The sequence below is a fragment of the Haliaeetus leucocephalus genome, unplaced genomic scaffold, assembly GCF_000737465.1.
Source record: "Haliaeetus leucocephalus isolate CR32 unplaced genomic scaffold, Haliaeetus_leucocephalus-4.0 Scaffold889, whole genome shotgun sequence".
Taxonomy (NCBI): Eukaryota; Metazoa; Chordata; class Aves; order Accipitriformes; family Accipitridae; genus Haliaeetus; species Haliaeetus leucocephalus.
In genome coordinates, this window is record NW_010973325.1 from 4,640,474 (window position 1) to 4,655,979 (window position 15,506).

The 15,506-nt window shown below is 42.7% G+C and overlaps 1 protein-coding gene across 3 annotated transcripts in view; it reads right to left on the reverse strand.

Moving 5' to 3' along the window:
- Positions 1-15,506, reverse strand: part of GNAL (guanine nucleotide binding protein (G protein), alpha activating activity polypeptide, olfactory type) — a 119,043-nt gene that overhangs the window by 2,629 nt on the left and 100,908 nt on the right. For 2 of the 3 annotated variants that reach the window (XM_010583328.1, XM_010583329.1), the window contains 6 exons: positions 12,238-12,292; positions 9,448-9,521; positions 8,491-8,549; positions 8,134-8,254; positions 6,719-6,849; positions 4,612-4,679 (listed from right to left, as the gene is read on the reverse strand). In XM_010583328.1, the coding sequence (XP_010581630.1) occupies positions 4,612-4,679; positions 6,719-6,849; positions 8,134-8,254; positions 8,491-8,549; positions 9,448-9,521; positions 12,238-12,292 (508 nt within the window). Of the gene's footprint in view, positions 1-4,611; positions 4,680-6,718; positions 6,850-8,133; positions 8,255-8,490; positions 8,550-9,447; positions 9,522-11,396; positions 11,447-12,237; positions 12,293-15,506 lie in introns of those variants that run through there. The other variant, XM_010583330.1, reaches the window with a different exon arrangement.

The window sequence follows — 15,506 nt, forward strand, 5'->3', positions numbered from 1 at the left end:
TTTTTAGGTTGCTAACTTGACCTCCAGCGTCTCTTCATGCTCTTCTCTTGTTAAAATTCCCCAGGATCTTAAAAAATATTTAAAAAAAAAAAATCTTAAATTTGTTCTGTATTACTATAGGACTGATAAATATAAATCCATTCTAGATCATTATCTTGAAGAATATATATGGAATGGAATGTCATGAAAGCAGAAGGTCAGTTCCTGGGATAATAGTTTTTATAAAAAAATCTAGTCTGAATTTTATTACAAATTATACTGGCTAAACAACAAAAAACATTTTGTCTCTCTCTCTCTCACTACACTATGTATTTTTAATACAGTGATTTATTTTACATGCAGGATTGACCTTTTAAATACCTGCAGCTACAGATATGCAAAGCTATAGACATTTAGAAGCCACAATTTACATAATTAGATCAACAAGTGCAGGTAACGTAGGCAACATTACAAATTACAACACTAATTAAACGGGGTGTTCCATACATACACTAAAAATTATTTTCTTCTTACTAAGCCACACTCAATACCTAGTTCAAGGCTTACCCTCGTGAAAAATATTAATTCAATAACTTATTCAATTGATGGGTAAGTTGTTAAGATCATATTTGAAGCATGAAATACACTAAACAATAACAAAACAAGAAAAAATTTTACAAATTACTGCAATGGTGGCGAAATGCTGAAATCCAATTAAAATGTAGATTGTATTTGTCTACCTGCAAAAATCTTCCAGAAAGGTTTGAGGAGATCTTTGCTGTCTTGCAAAGTCTGGGGGAAATCAGACCCTTAGGAACCCAAGGGCCGAAAGGACAGCGGTGTGCATGGACATTCAAGATGATACTGATTTTAAAACAGTAAAAAAATGCAATAGTGTTTCTATGTTTGATACAATAGCCGCTTTACATTCCCCCCACCCCCCGCAGATCTGTTCTGTATGACAGTGGTATAATGCCACCACTCAGCTGCAGCATGGAGAGACCAGTTACTCATTTTTTTTTTTTTTCCAAATCGGACTTAAAAAAACATACTGTGCCCTGAAAGATGGTCCAGTCTGCCTCACAACTACTGCTGCACTTTTTCATTCTTAACTCACAAGCCTTGGAAGCGTTCAGCCTTGGCCTGTTGCAGGGGTCCGTGGCCCTTTTGCTCTGTGCTGAGACCCACATCTGTACGTGCAACCTCCAGCTGCACTTGCCACCTTGCTCTCATCCCTTCCAGCGCGCTTCCTCCAAGCAGCACCTTCTCAGTACGCTCTAACAAGCGCATTAATGTCTCTGTACGGTCTGCAGACAGCAGTTACATACTGTAAGGATGCGAGACGGGGATCAGACTCCTCTGACACGCGCTTTCTGGGACTAAACGTTACATGCCATCAGTGAGGGACAACGTACAAACGCTTTCGGTGCCACCCAGATGCGGGCAGTAGGGAGCACCCCACCCCACCGACCCAATGTTCAATCTTTTCCTTGTGTTCTGGTAAGATAACTGTTCTTTCACTAAGTGTTTGCTTGTCTTTTTCATGCACTGATTCCGCTAATGTCTATGGTAGTACGCTGCCCACAATGTTCTGGTGACACCTGGTTACATATAAGGCACGTCAAAGGATGTATTTCCAAAATGTTAGGTTTTTTTTTTTTTGGTCCCAACAGCTCTGTAGCTCATTTTAAGATAAATGCAGTATTTTCACCCCTACTCAAAACTCATTTTGAATAGTAGTGTATTACTTAGCACCCGTTCAGAGGGGAAAAACAATATCCCCTGGGACAGCAACATAAGAACATTTACTTTCCTGTAACACAAGTGTGAGCATTTAATAGCGGTGTCCCTATACTGCGGGGGTCAGGACGACAGTTTTCAGCGAGGAGCCAAATGCACGATTTGAGGGAGCCTGGTCTGTGTGTTTGAACAGCAGCTCCAGATTCAGATTTTTTAAAAACCAGCACGAACCAGAGAAGCTGTGCCACTGTTTTAACAGGGGTTACCTATACACTGGGGATGTATTAAAATGAAACATCAGCAGCTGGAGAGCCCTGTGTACAAAACACCACCATGGGGCTGGGGAGTAGTCTAAACAAGAAGCGCAGGAGCATGCTGCCTCAGTGTAGAGCTTGGGAGGAGAAAGGACGTGCCTGAACCAAAGGAAGGAGAACTTCCTATAAGATACGTCCCGTCAGCCCTCGCCCACCACTCCCCCCATTAAAAACCAGCGGTGCCGAGCAGCCAGGCTGGCCACCAATGCCTCCAGAGGCTACAGGCCCCTGCATCAATTCTAAAATCAGGAGCCCATGTATTTTGCCTTCCTAATATTCATATACCACCACGTAGCAACAGTTGTTGGAAATGTGTTTACATTTAACCTCCTTCTAAAAAATCTTTGAATTACATGCTTTAAATTTGCCACCACCAGTGCCCACAGCCAGGTAGAGTTTTAAAGGGTGCAGCCCCATGGTGGTGATTTTCACACATATCCACACCTTATGCAGACCCGCTACCACGATAAAAATCACAATAAAGCTTCAAATGAATAAAACCAGATTTCTCTGAATAATGTCTGAAAATTTAACAGAGCGGGACAAGGAAAAGGTCATAAATAAAGGGACTTGGAAAGAAATGTGTAAAGCAGAGCCAAGAAGGCCGTAGGCAGAAAATAGACACCTTTTCTTCCTTGCACCTGGCTAAGGACATCAGACCCCTCCCCGGTCTGTATGCCAAGCTTATTTCCCCCATCCCCTTTGTCCCCCTCTTTCCGAAACAGCCTTTTTTGCCTACTCCACAAGCCTGAAAGTCGGTGTTTTGACTCGGCCTTTGCCCACCTCGCCCTCCCTGCTGGGCCCGTGCACAGCCTCCATTACTCGGGGCACACGCGGGCTCTTCAGACCATTTGTGGGAGCAGAAACACCTCACTTGAAAGTCTTGCATTTCAAACAGCCCAAGAATTTAAAGCAACTGTTCAAATGACTGCATCCCTGTTTCTTTACGCTGAGAAACCCAACCACAAACCCAGGAGACACACGAACGTTGCTTACGGAGGAGATGCTCTCTGCCAGGGCTGCGGCGGTTGCAGGGAAAGCGGGGAAAGCCACTTCAGCCCTGTTTCGGCCCCACGCCCGAGCCCCGGGGACTGCCTGGCAGATGCCGGGTGGTGGCCCCGGCCCAAAGGCTTCTCCTGCACCCAGCACCCGCGGCTGCCGAGGGCCCCTGCAGCCGCACTGTGGTTTTTTATGTGGTTGCAATGCCTGTACCCTTTCCCCTCCCTACCCGCTTCGTAGGTGGCCTCTTTCTGTAACGCCCGTGAGCCATGGCAGGCAAGGGCCTCACCCTTGGTGTGGTTTTTTTAAATAATGAAAATAGATAAGGGTGGGGAGTTTCCCCCTAGTTTCCCCATAACTGGGTTCTCTTAGACCCTCCTTCCAAACTGGATACCATCACCTGCTTCACAGCATTTCAGCGTTACCACAAGAGAGATCTGGCTTCAAGTGTTTGGTTTTTTTTTTTCCGTAACTCTTATGTTAAAACAGCACATTCTGACATTTTTCCTCGGAATCCGGAAGGTTAAGGCGGTGAACGGAAAACCCCAAGGTGTGAACACAGTTAATTGTTTCTTTCTTGTTGCATCAACAGCCGTAAATCCTAACAATACTTGTAAATGCGTAATGACTTTAAAATTCTTAATTCTAATGATTAAATTTGTTCTCTCTAACAGCCCCACAGAGTTTCTACCAGTAGGGCAAGACAGATGAGCCTTGGTTCTGGTCTCTGTTACTGCTTTGCACTGTGGGTGTGACTCGATAGGAGTGAAGCCGTAGGCGATACCGGATTAAGCCCTCTGTTTCTGATAGCAGTGCTGGGCTGTGATTGTGTGCCTGATAACTGCTTCTGTCTGCGAAATGTAGACAACACCTCTTCAGCTCCAGCTCTGGAGGAAACCTTAATTGCAAGAATAATTGTGACCAGGCAAGGAAACTTTCTTATGATTGCTCAGTAGGGCCATGACACCAGTCCTAGGGTGAGGCAAACCTCCTCATTGGCACAACAGAAATCTTATTTAAAGATAAAATCTGCTTTTTTTGTTCATTCCCTCTTGCCAGCTCAGCACTGCCAAAGCCCTTGGAGGAATGCAGGATGAAAAGAAAAAAAAAATCAACCAAAAAGCCTATTTGCTTAAACATGGACTGGACGGATACACAAAATAAACATTCAAGGCAACAGCCAGTAGCATCTTACAGGTAAAGACAACCACAGAAAACCTCACCAACTGGCAAGGCAAAAAGTGCTCGGCGTTGCCCCCCTTGTGCAGAGAGGGAGGGCTGCTGGCACCCACACCAAACCTGGAAGCAAGCAGGCAGGCACATGGCCGTTTTCAGCACTAGCACTTACTTGCTGTGTGACGCTTTGCAGGGCAGGTGACTTTATATAGAATGGGCATAAAAATGTGCAAGCACTGGGGAAGGTTCTGCAAGATGGGCAGCTGAAAAGAATTAGGGAATTGCCAGACGTTCTCCTCTCCTTCTAGCTTTCCGCAAAAACCCATCAGTTTTCCCTAAATAAACTACACCATCTGCCAGTATTTCCTATGATAGAATCACACATAAGATCAAAATTACTCACTAAAAACTCATCCCGGATGAAGAACTTGGCTCTTGTGACTTTGGGGTCTTCTCCTGCGTCTGGTGTTGCTGTTCAATTAAAAATAAATGACATCAGAAACATGAAAAGCAAATGATAATCTACTTTTCATAATAAAAGATTCAATAAGGAAGAACTAGTCCTTCAATACAGAAATTAAAATGTTAAATATCCACAGGAAATTCCTGATAGGTAATTCTAAAATGGAAAGGTACTGTAAAACCTAACTACGCATTTAACATGTTTTAGGAACCTGAAAATTGCTGAAATCATTGCATCAATGTCATTGGTCGTATCATAAAGAGGTTTACTCACATCCACAAGTTTGTTCATATAGATACAAAACAAGAGGGGAGTTAGGGTTTAACTTTTATCAGAAAATATAACTAGAAAAAGCAGCTGAGCTGTTCAGTTTCTGCAGCAGAACAGCATGTCCTGAATAAAGCTTCTGCAGGCAGGAATTTGGGCTGAAAAATGGTTAGTACAAGATTACACTTGAAAAACATGATAGCGTCAAAAGATCTTTTAATACATGTATTTCATTTCCAGGCCCCAAGTCAGCAGAATACTTAGATATACTGCCCATCAAGGGGCCTTAGGTTAAATTCTTGTTGAGTGGGAGACTCATTGGTCAGTACTAACTGTTTGTTGGCAGAAGAAGTCATCTACATCTAGGCCATGTAACAACTATATTTACTGTAAGTGTAAAAAACAATACAGTGAAGAGATAACCTATTCATTTCCCTTCAGTGTGATTTCTCCTCATCTAAGATACCAAATCAGATGATTATAATATGGTAAAGGACAGAATTTATCAGAGCATGGAAACCTACTTTTTACTCTTATCTATAGCGCTGGGGGTACACACAGAGTAGCAGCAAAATCAGCAGCATCTTAGAGTTCAGTGCTGCTGTCCTTAAATAATGTCAGCTGAAATTAAAGAATAAATGAACAACTACAGGTTAAAAATAGAGAGCTGCTTCATGTGTGAATATTCTGGATCACTCTGGATATCCGCTGTGAAATCCCACTGAGAAACACCAAAAGCTACTTTATTCTGACAACTGGCTTACTATAAAAAAAAAAGGTTGAAAATTTACCCAAACTCTGTATATATAATCTGTGTGATGGTGACAGAAAATTTCTTCTGAAACTCCTTAGCATTATAAAACTGGTGCCAGGTTAACTTGGATTTTAGGACAGTTTATTTATCCTCTCCACTTGAAACTCAGTATCACAGTTCTGAAATTCCAGACCTGACTGAAAGCTGAAAATAGCTTATTACCATCTTTACTTCTATAACCTAGGCTGTTGTTGATGGTCAGTGGAGAAGGAAAGCCTTTTCCAACGGGCGGCTGCAAGCACTGCGCCAGGGGCATCACTCGGGTAAGGCAGAGGCTAGTGGTCAGAAAGGGCAAGTTTTACCACTTTTGCTAGACACAGGTGCGAGATATTTGGGAAGCCCTCTGCCTGGTATAAACTGGCATAAGACCAGAGTTTACTTATGCAATATGTTATTGCGGTGCATGAATCGTTGTACTTCTTGAAATGATAAGAAACCGAACCCATGCTAATAGCTCCATTGTCACAGCTCTCTCTGTATTTATTGATGTGGTTTTCCTCCATTCAAGTTCCCTTGCTGGTCTGCTGGGCTTCCCATCAGTATTTGCAAAGGCTGAAGTTTACAGTGTCGGAGGATGCAGAATGGCCACAAAATAAGTCTAACAAATCCCTAACAAAGTTCAGCACTACGGGAGGCCCAGGCAGAAGCGTCTGGCAGGGAGGCACATGCCCGGCAGCTTTGCTTTCCTGGGACGTGGGTTGCTCCAAAGGAGGGGAAGGCAGGTGCTCTGGAGCCAGCCCCCTGCAGTCCCCCCGCCCCCCCGCCAGCAGCCAGAGCCCCTTCAGACCCTGCCCGTGCTGGGGCACCTCCGAGCTACGTGCTGCCAGCACGCTCCTTACCTGACCAACAGTTCGCCTTAAGGAACAGTGCGTGCTTGTGGATTTGCGTGTGTGTGAGAGACAGACAGAGGAACTATGGGCTGGGCTATGCCACCAGGTCCAACCCCCGCGTGGTGAAAAACCTTACCATCCTCAGGTACGGTATAATGCGCATATTCAGGGAAGTAATCTTCGATTTTTGATTTCCCTGCCAAGACTTTTTCAGCCAGCATGTCCTGTTTATTCAAGAACAAAATGATAGAAATGGTCCGTAACCACCTGCCAAAAACAAACCGAGTGTTTGTGTTATCTCTGACACGTTAATCAAGGAAAACAGATCACTTCAATAGAAAATTTACTGGCTATCCCTGCAAGGACAGAAAGCAAAGTAATGTGGAACATGCTTCAACAGAAAAAAAAGATGACCTAAATTATTGTTTTGATGGGGTTGCACCTGTGCTGGTGGGTATATTTATAGGATCTGTAAATACATTTACAAAAACTGCAGTAGACATTGCTGAAGGGAGCAGTCTTCAAATACTGTTTTCTAAATTATCCTTTTGATATCGAGTTGGGAAAATGATGACATTTCCTGAAAGTACCGCAGTCCAGAAACAGATATTACTGTCTACTTTGTTTGGTTTTGCTGAAGCAGAAGAAAAAGGCTGGAAAGCTGCCTTCCCCCAGACTGCTCTGTCTTAACTATTGTTCATCCACAGAGATATCCTGTCTTTTAGGGTGCCCTGTATGACACCTGATGAATCAAAAGAAAATAATCTCTCTTCTTCCCCAGTTAATACCTAGCCGTCACTGTGATGATGTGCCTTTGGGACTTAAGCTTAACGTTTTTCCTCACTCTACCATCAATCACTTCTCAGTGCAGAGCATCCTCATAGGTATGTGCTGAAAACTTCATTACCTTATTTTGTGTATTGTTTTTACTTACTCTCTATCAGGAACCTATTCAGATTGCTATTTGGTTACGTATCTATAATTTACATGCACTGTGGCAGAATGGCAATTTAATGGCCATTACAATTAGATGAGATCTATATCATGAAATATCATCCCACAAGGCAGAGAAACTGTGTGCCCTCAGAGACGAGTCTTAGGAGAGCAGCTGCCCACACAGGTGTTGAGTGCAGCGCCAGCCGGTGAATCGAATGCAACGCCAACAGCTAACTGCTGCTCCTGCTGCATTTCAAGAGAAGACGAAATGTAATTTGGAGGATGCTCTCGGTGTCGGCCAAGCAGCACAGTGACACCCAGAAGGGGTCTCCCCCACTTCCCTTGCGGCAGCCAGCACAGGGAGCTTGCCCTTTTCAAGCCGTCCCCATGCCCTGCGTCACTTTGGTGGCAGTGGCGAAATGCCGTGTGCACCCTCCCTGCGCCCCGGCCCCCACCGAGGAGCGGTATGCACCATGGGGGCATCGTGTGACCGGGCCCTACCTCGACATCTTCTGAATAAGCAATCTGAGCATATAGTAAGGGGGGTCCTATTTTGTAAGGAGTTGAACTGTAGCTAAATTGGGGAGGGTGGGTGGGAAATAAGGTATGTTTTACCTATTATTCCAGATACTTTTGAAAAGGTCCAGGGATTCCCGTAGTCTGTTTGTGTTATTGTCCTCCCTTATTACCATGTTGTAGCTGCTGCAAGCCACAACGAAGATGATAGCCGTGACATCTGGGTAGAGCACACGAAAGAAAGAAAGGAGAGTGAAAAAAACATCTCTGTTATCCCAGCATATACTCCTTAGGGTAACGCTGCCATTACTCCCCAAACTGCCAAAAATACCCAAAGAAATTACCTATAACACTGGACTCCTGTATCAGTGACACACTCTGTGTGAATATGAATACTAAGCTGCTCACACCTCAGAGATTAAGTTCAAAATAAAAATGTGGAATATTTTTACTTACCATTAAAGCATTGGATCCATTTTCTTCTCTCATCTCTCTGGCCACCTACATCAAACATGCTGTTAAAAAGCCATAGGATGTTATATCACTCATGTGCACTAGGAAAGTCATACGAAGCATGCAGCACGAGGGTTCAGTTTAAAAATCTGACAGCCCCAAGGACAGTGGCAGTAAAATACTGCCTGAAGGGGAGAGAGATCTGCTGATGCCACGCTGCATGTCAAGAGCTCTGCTGATGCTGCACTGCATGTCAGAGAGCTGCACAGCTCCACCTGTCCTGCTCTGCCAGGAGAAGGCTACTGAACCCATAAAATGAGAAATATACTCTTTTCCAGGGCAAGTGTTGGCCTTTCCAGCCCACAGAAGCGCATGTGGCAGGTTTTGGCATATTTTGAAGGGTGGTGGGGAGAGCGCATCTCTGTGAGGAGGAGCAGGACATGGGGGCAGCTCTGCCCATCAGCACTGCCACCTTTCTGGACAAGAAACACTGAGCAGAGGCAGCCCGAAAGTGGGTGTTTTACAGAGACAGAGCGTAAAACTTTGACAAACACAGAGCTTGCAGCCCTCTGGAAGGAGGGAGACATTTAACTCTCCTTGTCCCACTGTACAAAGTCTGACTCATGGCAGGATTCCCACCGACTTCTGCGAGATCTTATCTCCAACAGTATTTTATGAGTTTACAGTGCTACATCAATGAACCAGTTCATAAAAACAGCCACAGACAAACCCACAATAGAACATCACTACTACACATAACTAATATCAGCTCTTTTTGCAAAGTATGAGGCAATTTTACTAGGACCTATGGAAAGAGAGCTAAAAAATGAAACCAACCAAAAAACCCCCGAACCAGCTCCCATCCTAAGCCTACTATACCAAGCATACATGAGCACAGACATCTGAACTAAGTTTTTAAAAATTAGTATGATATTCATAAATTATTACTAATAGACTTACTGAAAATTTACTTTATCTACTTGAAATCTTGTTTCAAAAATCCCTGATGTCAACACTCTGCATCTTAATAGGTCCTGGAAATGAGAACACAGAAGCTGATTAATAAGGTTTTTTTCTAACCTCATTCTGTTTTTAAAAGCATGGAATATTATTTTCCACAAAAAGTCTTAAATGTTCCATTTAATTAAAATTCAATCAGACTTGTTGGTAAACCTGCATTTGTCCATACTGACACAGCAGATCTACACAAACATCATCTCCGCATTTGGGTTGTGCGCATTCAAAAAACAGCAGACACTATACATCCTCCTTATTGCCCACTGAAACCTGTTATTGATGGTCATACAATTTTGTATGTGACGTGGATAATGAATTCTGAAGTTACATAAAACTAAGAAAAATGTTATTTATGTTGTAAAGTCAAGTATTCAATTGTTAGAAAACTCCAGATTTACAGTTGCCCAGGCAACCTTAATTCTGCCCTCTTTTGTACTGAATGAGACAGGAATCCTATCGAAATAATAGCTTGTGACTGAGTAATTAAAGCTCTATTACAGAGCACAGTGAACAGAATTTAGGTTGTACGCAAATCTGGCATTTCTTTCTTATTTTTCGAACTAGCAATACTTTACAACGTAAATAACATTCTTTTAATAATTAAAAAAATAATAATTTCCTAGATTCTCAAAGGAAGTAGGCAAAAGCAATTTGTGATGCATACCTCAGGCAGCTAGCTCACCGTGCGCCCCCGTCATCACCAGCAGCATTTTTAACCTTGACTATCCAGCACTGCTGCTCAGACAGTGGGTGCAGAACAGAACCGGAGGCCGGAGAAATTTGCTGGCCGCCTGATGGGGATGAACCCCTCTGAGCAGCCGCCTCTCGGCACAGCACGGCTGCTGCCCAGGAAGCTCTCCCTTCCTGGGGCAAGGGAAAGGCCGCTCGGTCTAGCTTAGCTTTCCTTGCCACGCAGGGAGGGAAGGAGGCAGCCAGTGGTACAGAGTCCAACACAGCTTGCCTTTTTTCCCCTACCCTACCATCTACTGCTTCAAGTACTCTGGTAGCTGGCAAACCTCAGCTGCTTTGACAGCCGCATGAACTCTGCTGAAGGCCACTTATTTAATTTAGTTATATGTTACTGTCTTTTTCTGTGACTTGTTGACATTTATTTGTTATTGGACTCAGTCACTATTTTGAGATGGTGCAAAAAAAATTAAAGAAAGTAAGGGAAAAAAAGGAAAGTAGTGATTTTTACCAGTGAAATCGGCAGGACAACTGATAGAGCATAACAGGATGAAAAGCCAAAAGCAAAAGAGAATCCCTCCTTTAGAGCAAAAGTTTTCTGCCTGACAAATACCAAAGACCTCTTCTTATCTTTGGAGACACGGGGCATTTGTTCCCAAAGGAATTATCAGGAAAAATTTCTAGACGATGAATGGCTGCTCCAGGTAGAGAAAGGCCTCCCAGGAACAAACAGGCCAACAGTAACATAAATAATGAACACAAGAATGAGGCTTTGCTTCATTGACTTCTCTCTCCAGCTGAGTGGTATCGATGCTAAAATCAGACCATGAAGTCTAGATGGAGTAAATCCCAGTGCTACTGCTTTGGTCTGAAAATGTCTTGAGGGCTTTAATAATTGATCCTATACTGGGTCGACTATACAAGTTTCACGTTATAATACAACGCATACTACTTTTTACCGCCTTCTATTTCAGGATACAGAGTAATTGGACAGGCTTGTGGTTATAGACCTGAACTAGGTCTGAAGGAACAGGCTCTGCTCTGCATAGTTCCTTGTGCGATCTCTGGCAAGTCACTTCATTCCTCTGAATTTCAGTCCCTGATTACACAATGAGATTTAGCAATTGTATTTTTTTAAGGGCATCCACCCGTTATACACCTTGCATGGTTAGACTGAATTATCCAGTGCAGGGATTCTCTTCTGCTACCTGTATTTGCAGTTTATGATGTGGCCCACAGTCTTGGCTGAGACTACTAGATGACAGTGGGATACCAGCACTGAAAAGTAACAACCTCAGGATAAGTTTGCCGAAGAGACATCTGAGCCCAAGGAAACCACACAGCCTGAGCTCAGGGAAGGCAGCCGAACCTGTGCACCACGGTGAAGCCCTTTCTTACTTCAAGGTTGTGCCACTTAAGGCTTAACTTTCCTGAGTGCATTCGTCATTAGAGCACTCCATCAAGACGGATCATGACACCTGGGAAAAAAGTGTACTGTTGTGCAAATAAGGCTTAAACAGAAACCTTCCTGCCTATAGGAGATGGGCACAGGCTGGAAAGAAGGTGTCTGCACGCCCGCAGAGAAGTCTGCTGCTGCCACTGGTGGTCTCCCCTGAGCTTGGACAGTGTATCCACTGCAGGCTTCTGCCTCTGAAGGACTCATCTGATGGACATGGGAAGCCTCCCTCTGGGTTTCCACCACCTTCACCATTGCAATAAAACACTGCTTCTGGGTAGTCAAGGCTGGTGAGGGAAACCACAGGCTTTTATGTTTGTTTTCTGTTCCCTTTGCTTTGTTTGCAGGACACAGAATGGAAAGCAAGAAGAAATAACAGACGTGTTACAGGAATCACTGACCTACATATCATAACAGTAAAAAACAAGCTTGCACCACCAAAAAGCCTCTTCTTTAACATCCATTACTTAAACTGCTAGATGGTATTTTGGTACTATGTGGTATGCCCTATTTCAGCTGCTGTTGGGACTAAAATAAATTACATAAACGGGCATCTTGGTTCAGACCCTACCCCATTAAGTTATACCAACCTGATCTGTGGGTGTGTAGTCATCCATGCTGACACTGTCAATTCTTTCTAAAAAGCTAGAAGAAAAATAAACATGCACTTAGATATGTAAAATACTGTCTAGTGTAACACTTGTCACTACCTTTTCTGGTTTAGACTCCTGCTGCAAAGCAAAACACAAGTCCAGTGGTAAAGGTATGAGTGCGATGATTTACGTACATTGATTGAGGTTACATTTCCTGAGCCAAACAACTTTTTACCCAGACTTTGTTTCGTTACAGCGCTTCTACACTTACTGTTATGCGGTACCCATAAGCGGTCCAAATGCAGTTCAATATTACAATTTGGTGAGGTCCACTAATAAATACCAAGACTAACCATGTGTCATATAACATTATGTAGTTGTTTAGACATAAAAAAGATTTTGAGGTTTAAAAAAGAAAATGGGGTTAAGGGTTGCCTTTATTTAGCATAATGCTAATCTAGCATAATGTTATGTTAATGATGGCCTCAGTAATGTTAGCAGAAATGCTTGTTAATATATACAAATAGCTTTGGACTGACATGCTGCCCTCGAACACTGCAACTAAAGCGTAAGAAGTGGAAAGCAAAACACGAAGCAGAGGTTAACCTGTTTGAGTCTATGTCACCATAACTCAGTGAGCTGCGTACGGTGAAACAGAAACTTACAACTGCAGGGAAGGGCAAGAGAAAAGGGAACCAGAAAAAAAGGGGGGGAGCCACATTCTCCGGTTACTTAAAAAAACATTTTAAGCTTTAATTCTTTCCTAGAACATGTTAGAATGGCAGTATTAAGGACATAAAAATGTGATTTTAGATGTATAGATAAAACAGGCAGGTTCTCCTTTCTCACGTTCACCCATTTCTTAGATTTCGTGTGAGCCCGGCTGCCTCATTTTCCCTGGACTGCCCATATGTCTTAGAAGCTTTCCTGAATTTCTGCATTGTTATTTGGTATTTGGCAGTGAATATCCCACCAGCTGACTCATCCTGCCCCAATATTATCAAGATTTCTTTACCAACTGGCAAGTTTTTTTCCACTTTTACTTGGGTGTGCATGTGGAATCTGCTTAATTGCAGTGGGAAAGACAAAAAAACAGTGAACTCTTGACTTATAGTGTGACTCACTGTTAACACAGGGGTCACACACACTGACCAGTTGAAAAAATACCCCCCTAAAAGCCTGTTTGTAATTCTCATAGCACTTTCCCACGGATATGAACTGAAAGGAAAAGAAAATACACTGCGTATATATTTACTTATACTATTTTCCTTTTTGAACCTTCATTGTTATAACAGGGAAACAAAATGCACTATCTACAGCTAGAATACCCAGCTTTTCTTCGTGGATGATCAAGGTGTGATGGCTAGACAAGTTGCTTAAAAAAAAAAAAAAAAAAAATCACTGTTTAACACAACATGAGGGGTGCCTGATAACAAAACTGTCCTGAAGAAATTCTAAAGAAAAATCACCTTTTTAGCAAACCTCCTCCCCCACCAAAATCCACCATAAACTTACATAAAGATAAAGAAGTACATCTTTGTAGTCAGCTACAGTCACCATGAGAAAGCAGCTGTATTCAGACCGAACATTTTGGTCAGATAATTTTCAGCACCTTGAGAATACTGATTATGTGAAGTTTAATTTCAGTTACCCCCCCAGTTAATACAGGCACCGGAGCAGAGTGATGTATTTTTGACTGGTGCACCTATCATTAACACGACTCTCAGCTCATGCTTGCAGCGCACAAGATGAAAAAAGAAGGCAAAAAATCTTAAACCAAAAATGCCTCCAACCTGAATCTCTTCTTAAACACAGAGTAACTTTCCTTAACATGGCTGTTCAGGCAGCACTCCTCTATTTCCAAGTCCGTTTCAAAGTCATCTTCACAGTTTCCTAACAGTTTGATCCCATGGGCCCAGAAACAGCTACTTTTCATCAGGGTAAAAGGTGAGCAGAGGGGTAAATCCAGGTCTCTGAGCGCAGTAAGGTGGTAATGCCGGCAGGTTAAACAAGCCTGCAGAAAACAGGCAGGAGCCTGAGGGAGAGCTAGCAAACTGCTGTGGGCAGCGCAATCGCTTGCACAGCTCAGGATCATTAAATGCAACAGAAGTCAGGGGAGAAAATGGTCCTCAGCTAGGGCTGACACAGAAAGGGCTCTGGTTAAGAGTGTGGACAGAAGTGAGTATTTGTGCGACTCCATCACAAACCTCACAAGGCGGCATGAGTCGGTGTTTTTCTTGCAGAAGCATTCCTTCTGGAGTTGATGTATAAATCGGGGACGATATATCTTGTCTCCCCAATACCAAGGTCATGTCAGCAGAATTTATCCAAAATTATTAAATGTGGTATTTAGTACCAATTCACATCTTTCTCACCTATACAACAAGCACTTCAAGAAGGTTATTGGTTCTTAGCATTTGCATTTTCCAAACAGGCAAATTATGGTAAGGAACAGAGGATTAATGCAGAATTACACTACAAATAATCCATGGCAGGGTCAGGAATGAGTTAAGTCTCCTAATTAGATGTCCTATGCAGCAGCCCAAGTTGTCTTTCCTGGAAAAATCGTCAGCCTCCTCCTGGTAAAAGGATCCGTTTTAAATGCCCTAAACTGCAATGCTGCAGGTAAGAGAGAGAGAGCTCTGACAAGTATCACGCGCTTAAAAAATATCACTTGATGTAGCAGCCGTAACATTTTATGCTTATAAGGCTGCTGGCCACATGCGATCTATATTAAAATAAATGCAATGATTTGCAAGGTTTTACCTGCCACCCTGCTGTATCAAGCTGCAATGGTATCACTAGCATCCAATAAATCAACATGCAACTACTATTAGGATTTGGCCAAATTTTGTAGCTTTACAGAGAATTAACCTTTTCAGTGTGTGATGGACAGGCTTCCTAAGATTTCTTCTGCAACTACGTTAAACGTGCACTGAGATTTCTAGACACTGAAACACAAAAAGCTATATTCTTACTTTTTCAAAAGAAAATCAGTTCTTAAATATCCTTCATACAAGCTCCTTACTTGGCTAATTAGCACAGTATCAAAAAATAGCTCTGACAGGCAAATGTACGTAGTAGGTACAAGTAATGGATTCCAGATGAGATAAGGAGTCAGTATTGCTGACAACTCATTACTAAATATGCTAACTTCATTCTCATTACCGTATTAAAATGGGAAAACTGGAATCACTTTTCTAAATTGCTTTTTAAAGAATGTTCATTTCTACTAATCCTAAATGCCTCTAATAATTATGTTCTGG